The sequence below is a fragment of the Brassica oleracea genome, chromosome C6, assembly GCF_000695525.1.
Source record: "Brassica oleracea var. oleracea cultivar TO1000 chromosome C6, BOL, whole genome shotgun sequence".
Taxonomy (NCBI): domain Eukaryota; kingdom Viridiplantae; phylum Streptophyta; class Magnoliopsida; order Brassicales; family Brassicaceae; genus Brassica; species Brassica oleracea.
The window spans coordinates 34,108,002-34,114,690 of record NC_027753.1 but is presented as its reverse complement, the minus strand read 5'-3'; the positions used below and the strand labels follow the sequence as shown (position 1 = coordinate 34,114,690).

Below are 6,689 nucleotides of genomic sequence, written 5' to 3'. Positions count from 1 at the left end.
TTTTTTTTTTTTTTTTTTTTTTTTTTTTTGCACACGACACAGAAAGAGACAGTAGCAGGAAGGATAGTCACAAAGGGTGTTAGTTAGTAAGTATGCAAGAATCACCTTGCCTAATGCCCAATCAGCTGAGTCAAAAAACGCGCGCTCATGATCCTTGAACAAAACATTGAATACATCTGAATTAGCTTTTCTCTAATGGATCAAAAATTATAGTTTTTCTATGTATATAAATTGGTGAAAACAAAAAAAAGCTAACCTTGGATATCAAAGGAATCTTCTTTGGCAACAATCCTCCATACTTTTTCTTGATCGCATTTTCCTACAGTAACCCCAACAGTGAAGAATACAGAGAAGGATCATAACACTATTTAAACTAAGTGGTTACCTCGGACTCAGACGATGGCTGTTTATGAGTCTCAGTTTCATCATTTTGTTCAACAGGAGGAGGAGTATCATCAACAAGCTCCTTTCCCTTCACGTCTTCCATAACTGGAATTACACGAAATAGTTAAGTCTTACTACATTTCTTCCTATTATGTAGATTGTGAGATCTAATAGAAACAACAGGAAACACATATAATATCGTTTTCACTACAAAACTCAAAAACACTAGTACTGATTATAAATTATTATTATTTTAAAGTCCACTCTGTTTTTCAGATGCGAATCCTATGAAGACCTTGATAACAACACTAAATCACACTTGGAGTTTTCCATTGACAATCGTTCATCACAAACATACTCTGACACATGAACAGCCCCGCGCACGATCAAACAGAACGAAAAAAAAGTTCAATCGGAAAGAAATTACCGAAAAGGTGGGTGAGGAACGCCGGTTAACCGTGAAGAGATTCCGACGAGAACCGGGGGGTTAGATCGGATCTTGTTTAGTATGTGAGCTCCACGTTCCACGATGATGATGATGATGTCGATGCCTCAACTTAACGCAGCATTTTATTCTCTCAGGACACGGTTTGGGCCTTCATGGGCCGAATATTCCAGTGAATATCAAGAATCAAATATACAATAAATCATTTTTGTTGACCGATATGGAAGTGATATATATACATACATATTTGGTTTAACTGCATTTGGTATATGATCCAACTCAATATTATTTACATAGAAACAAATTTTTAAATTTGGTACATGATTGTTATATACTTTTATTAAAAAAAAATTTCCGTTTACAAGTTTGACTAGTTGATTTTTCCGTGCTCATACACAGATATAAATATTTATAAATAAATATATTATAATAATTGATTACTATTTACTTTTAATTATAAATTAATTTATAATTTGTGTGCATAATTTATATTAATAATATTATATTCCTTTAGTTAGACATATTATTTTAGATATGTCGGTTTTGTTTTTTTACGGTCGATTTAGTTATCATTTGGGTATATTCGATTGCATCTATTTTTCTGAATTCAACTATAATATTTTTTATTCTAAATATATTAAAATTTTCATTAATTTTTTTTTTGCATTTAGGTTGTTTGTTATCTTAGATATGTAAATACATTTTAGGAAAATTATGTATACCTTAAGTTATATTGTGCTTAAAATAAAATAAAAAATAAACTAAAGTGTCTGATTCTAAATTATATAAATTAATATAATGATAATACTCTAAAGTCTCATGTATATATATATATAAGTACATACATAAGTAACTCATACATTTTTGGAAGTTCATGAACACATGTCAATATTTAAAATAATTAAAATATTTTATAAATTCTAAATTATTTTATGCCTTAGATTTATTGAATGGTAAACATGAATTTATTTTAAATAATCTTAAAATGAGAATTCAGATTTGATTTGGTATCTTGATTATATATAAAGTTCTACAAACAAAAAAATGTAAAGTTTAAAAACAAATTATATATTAAAAAAACATATAATTTTAATAATGATAAAATATAATATATATCCCTCGTTAAAGTATATAGTGTTATGCTATTTTAAAATATTATGTAATTATTTGATTTGCTTTGGTATTCACATTATATACAAATATATATTTTCATATGATAAAATATAGATATAACGAAACTATTTTATTACTTCAAAAGTATATTTTATGTTATTTATAAATATTTTTTTAATGGAATATTACTATTTTCTGAACTTTCATTTTTTAATGAAATCATATGATATATACATATATTTTCTTTTTTAAATTTGCTTTTTAAACTTTATAAATATTTCCTTTTTATTATATATGTTATTTTGAAAATTTTAAAAAGGAAACTAAATAAAAAATTGATAATAGTATTTAAATGTAATATTTTTAATTCATTAAGGATATTAGTGTAATCAACCAACATGAGAGTTAACGTGAGCGCAACACATAGGAAACTGACTTCTCAAATAATATTGTAGAGATATAAGCATGATAAATTCCAAAATTATGTTGTTCAATTTGATAGAGATAAATAAGTTTTCGGAATATTTTTTCATAATATTCTTATGCATGACAAAATATAATTAATTTATTAGCAAGTTTCAATTAATCATTACTTAAGATTTTTATTGAAAAGAATTTATCTATACTCACCAAGTTTTAGAACATGAAACTTGAAATTATATTTTCACTTGGACAATTCATCTTAATTCTTTGATAGTTTAAGAACAAAATGTTACTAAAGATTTGTATATTTATCTTCTTGTATCATTCCACACTGGATTAGACTTTTCCTTTATTAAACTCTCTTTCTGTTTTGGTCTATGAACGTCTGGATACAGTAACTTTCAAACCATGCGCCATAGATAGAATTGTCATCATCCGGTACTTGACAGGATGATTTGGTACCAAATGGAATCTATAGAATCTGCAAAGAATTGCCATTGCCATCTTCATTTGTAGATAAGCTGAATCTTTTCCCAAGCATATTCTAGGTCCAGCCTGCATGATCACTCACGCAAACTCACATTTCTTCATGTTCACATTTTTCATAATCCATAAAAAAAAAATTAGTATGTGTTTGTTAGATTATACCTGAAATGCTGTGAACTTGAATGGGGAAGCGTTCTGAAACATCCCATCTTTAAGCCATCTTTCTGGTTTAAACATTGCTGCATCTGATCCCCAGTTGTACTCCATACGACCCATTGAGTAAGGAACATATGTTACCATTCCTCCTGCTTTTACTTTTGTTCCATTAGGTAATATATCATCTTCTAACACTCCTTTTGGATCCTACAATATTTTAAAATATTTAAGTTGTAAGTCCCACTTGTTTCCCAATTTTTTTAATGGATTAATGGTGTGATATATACCTGAGGAACTGCTGGGTAGAGACGAAGTGTTTCTGTTACCACGGCATGTAAGTAGTGTAATTTTCCTAAAGAATCATAACTCAACATTCCTGCAAACTGTGTTACCCTCTCGTTGAAGGACTTGAAGTCCTCTGTATCGTATTGACGCAACGGTGTGTTTGTCTCTTCTGCCTTTTCTCTTTCGAGTTCTTGTAGCTCTGAGCAAAGCTTCTCGGCGACATGTTCATTCATCATTATCATGTATATAGCCCAAGTGAGAGTTGTTGCTGTTGTATCTCTTCCAGCAATAACAAAGTTAAGGACTATGTCTCTTAGGCTTTTCTCAGTTGATTTGCTATCAGGATCGTCGCTGATCTCAATGAACCTCGAGAGTATATCATGCTTCATCTAGTACATTTTGAGAAAAAATGTTACTACGTGACAAGTGCATGCATATATACATTTGAGTTCTAACATTATTTTGTTACCTTAGTGTTGTTGGAAGGAGATTTCTGTGCCTCTAATATCTCTGCTTTCCTTCTTCTTATCATTGAATATGTGAAATCATCGACTACTTTTATGCTCTTGCCAAGTAATGCCTCAGATCCTATGTTAAGGTACTTTTTAATCTTCCAAAGAGGGTCTATGAAACGAAGTGTTACGATTATATTCGCGGTATCGAAAGCTTTAGCAAAGCGATTCTCTGGTAGCTCTGGAGCTAATGTTCCTATCTCCACACCAAATCCCACTTTACATATGGAGTCTAGAGTCATTCGCATCAACAATTCCTGCAGCCAAAAATATCAAGAAAAGGATTTAAAAGAAGAGAACATACGACATGTTCATAGATATCACTAGGACTGGTTTTGGTACAGTCGGATCAAGCATTCATCTTAACCTCCAAATTTTAAAGATCTATTATACATAGGACGAATGATCGCTATATTTTTTTTAAAGCTAAACTTATTTCCCAAATTGTTGAATTGTTTTATTAAAGATTAACCTAAAAATGTTTATGGTCTCATAAATTTTAAATCTGGTCCTGGATATGACTTTCGGACTGTTACCTGCATGTCTACTTGTTGGTCTTTGAAAGAAGCTTGACAAAGGATGGAGAAGAGCTTGAGGCTATACTCTTTAAACACTACAGTACTGAAGTCTCTAAGATTCTTGGAAGCAAATTCGAAACTCGCGGTTTTCCTCTGTTTCCTCCAGAGCTCTCCATCTGAATTGAAGATCCCATCTCCCAACAAAACTTCCATATACGAATGGTACGTCTCTCCCTTATTACACACAAAAAAAAAAAAAAAAACATAGATGAAAATGAGAATAACACTTGCACATTAGTAAAAGAGTTAGTTTCTCACCTTTGGGTAGTTGGAGAAATTGGTTTTGAGGACGTGTTCGACATTGATGGGATCTGCTATGTATGTGTAAGTGGTGAAGGGCATCGGAACCACTACGGTTCTCGAGTCGTAAAGATACTCAACGAGCCAGTCGTGCATTCGGTCAAAGTTAGTCAACTGCTCAATGGCTGCTCCGACCAAAGGCCATGTCTTGGGACCTCTCTTGTTCCTCTGTCCCCATCGGTGCAAGAAGATCCATGATGTCACCATGCAAGCTAGAACGATCCACATAGACATTTTTGTTCACCTCTTTCAATCTGAAACTTAAGGACTAAAAGAGTTTTTATATCTCTATCTTGTTTGTTTGGTGGTCAGCCAAAGCATGTGAGCAATCTACTACGTAGCTACTGATCTTTTTTTTGCTGCCTTCTTTGTAGAAATAATTCACTTCTTTGGTGTGTGTTTTTTTCTTTCTAAAACCAGTCTGATCCTCTTGGTTTTTGTAAACCGTTTTTAGGTAGACCAATACCGGTCAGAAATACTGAAATAGCATGAAAGGCCCACAATTTTGTAATCTTACTTGTGATAAGTTGCTTTCGTTCCATTATGTTTTTGAGTCTTGCGTCGACCGAATCAAAATGAGGTTTAAAGTACGATGATGACAATTGTAACATTCGTTATCTACACAAACGACAAAGATAAGTATGTATCATAAATGCATTGCATCTGGCGTTGATTCCTTCCACCACACGCCATCGACTTTTTCATCCCAAGTTAACATCATCCTAATCTCTATTTTGTTATATTTCTTAAGAAACAACCCTACTAGTACCAAAAGTTTAATTTGTTTATTGGTTAGTATAACGTAAATAAACTCCATGACTACGTTTGAACATGCTGAAGCAGCTTAATATTAATTAAACATATCTTTTCGTTTCACATTCATACGCAAGAAAATATAAAGAATCACAATTTGGTTCTTTACTAGTTAATATTTTACAATCTTCCATGTTTATTTCTTTCTTCTTTATTCCAGTCCATCACTAAAACTGAAACATACTAGCCTGACGATGATGGTTCATGATCTCGTCTTGGCTAATCTGTAGATCACCGAACCAACCGGACTCGTTCACAATGTTCGGATCAGGACTATGAAGATCGAACGGTGTTAAAATGTGTGAGATGGGTCCCATGTAATCCATTTCTAGCAAATGAGCAAGCGAGCACGTCCTCGGAAGTTTCGTCGACGTCATCATCGTTATCTCTTCCTCATTTGTTGGCTTTGCTTCGTTCGTAACAACTGTTAACGTCTCATCGATTTGTACTTCATCCATGTAACCCTCTTTCTCATCTAGAAGCTTCCCTGCTCCTCTCTTCTTGTATATCCTACATAGTACCCATTCATCCAACTGCACAAAAACATAATATAACATTTAACAAATTATCTTATAAAATAAACACATGATTTTATTTTCTCTGCTTTACCCTCATAGAACCGCTACGTTTGGTTGATGCTTTACGTGAATCGTTGAGACGGTACTCGTGCATGATCCAGTCAGTTTTGATCCCCTTGGGAGGTCGGCCTTTGTAGAAGACGAGAGCTTTCTTGACGCCTACGTTACTTGAACCGCTGTAAATGGCTTTGTCTGTACCGGTCGCTTTCCAATAACCGGAAACAGCTGCCCGGTTCGGACGGACTCCGTTTGGATACTTCCGGTCTCTTGGGCTGAAGAAATACCACTCATTTTCTCCAAACTCTGTTTTCTCTGTTTTACAACGGAAAGCAAGTAAGACAGTTAACATCAACGGCAAACCCATAATATTAACATGAGAAATTAATAAGCGGATCGAACCGGGTAACTGCCATGGGTCGAACTTGTAGATATCGACTTCTGGTATGATCGAGACAGGGCATGGTCTAGACATGGTTTGGTTTTTGAGGTAGTAAACGATGAGTTCTTCATCGGTAGGATGAAACCGGAAGCCTGGAGGGAGTGTAGTGTTGGGATTCATGTCCATGGTTTTGGGGTTGTGTTAGTGTTTGATGTTTTCAAAGTTTATGAAATGTTA

General features: G+C 33.4%; 3 protein-coding genes across 4 annotated transcripts in view; all 3 read right to left on the bottom strand.

Annotated features, from left to right (window-relative positions):
• Positions 1-984, bottom strand: part of LOC106298392 — a 1,848-nt gene extending 864 nt beyond the window's left edge. The window contains exons 1-4 of one of the 2 annotated variants that reach the window (XM_013734504.1): positions 812-984; positions 386-495; positions 257-319; positions 106-153 (exon numbers count right to left, since the gene is read on the bottom strand). In XM_013734504.1, coding sequence (XP_013589958.1) covers positions 106-153; positions 257-319; positions 386-487 — 213 coding nt within the window. In that variant the 5' untranslated portion in view covers positions 488-495; positions 812-984. The remainder of the gene's footprint in view (positions 1-105; positions 154-256; positions 320-385; positions 496-811) is intronic. The other variant, XM_013734503.1, reaches the window with a different exon arrangement.
• A 1,626-nt stretch (positions 985-2,610) lies between these two features.
• LOC106299122 (cytochrome P450 704B1) lies at positions 2,611-4,921 on the bottom strand. Its single transcript, XM_013735259.1, has 6 exons — positions 4,641-4,921; positions 4,341-4,556; positions 3,762-4,061; positions 3,295-3,681; positions 3,014-3,214; positions 2,611-2,920 (listed from the first exon to the last, which is right to left on the bottom strand). The coding sequence occupies exons 1-6, from the start codon at positions 4,914-4,916 to the stop codon at positions 2,741-2,743; spliced, it is 1,560 nt and encodes a 519-aa protein (XP_013590713.1). The 5' UTR covers positions 4,917-4,921; the 3' UTR covers positions 2,611-2,740.
• Positions 4,922-5,532: 611 nt separating this feature from the next.
• LOC106298676 (NAC transcription factor 29) lies at positions 5,533-6,689 on the bottom strand. The gene is made up of 3 exons (XM_013734818.1): positions 6,473-6,689; positions 6,105-6,385; positions 5,533-6,028 (listed from the first exon to the last, which is right to left on the bottom strand). Exons 1-3 carry the CDS (start codon positions 6,636-6,638, stop codon positions 5,663-5,665), a joined length of 813 nt encoding a protein of 270 aa, XP_013590272.1. The 5' UTR covers positions 6,639-6,689; the 3' UTR covers positions 5,533-5,662.

Bases quoted from the DNA above. Each gene is read 5' to 3' on its own strand.
- LOC106299122 (XM_013735259.1), bottom strand. From the start codon at position 4,916: ATGTCTATGTGGATCGTTCTAGCTTGCATGGTGACATCATGGATCTTC. The intron at 4,062-4,340 runs GTAACAGTCCGA...TTTTGGCTGCAG, and splicing joins ACCAACAAGTAGACATGCAG to GAATTGTTGATGCGAATGAC. The intron at 3,215-3,294 runs GTATATATCACA...AAAATATTGTAG, and splicing joins TCTACCCAGCAGTTCCTCAG to GATCCAAAAGGAGTGTTAGA.
- LOC106298676 (XM_013734818.1), bottom strand. From the start codon at position 6,638: ATGGACATGAATCCCAACACTACACTCCCTCCAGGCTTCCGGTTTCAT. The intron at 6,386-6,472 runs GTTCGATCCGCT...GTTGTAAAACAG, and splicing joins CGACCCATGGCAGTTACCCG to AGAAAACAGAGTTTGGAGAA. The intron at 6,029-6,104 runs GTAAAGCAGAGA...GTTTTTGTGCAG, and splicing joins AACGTAGCGGTTCTATGAGG to TTGGATGAATGGGTACTATG.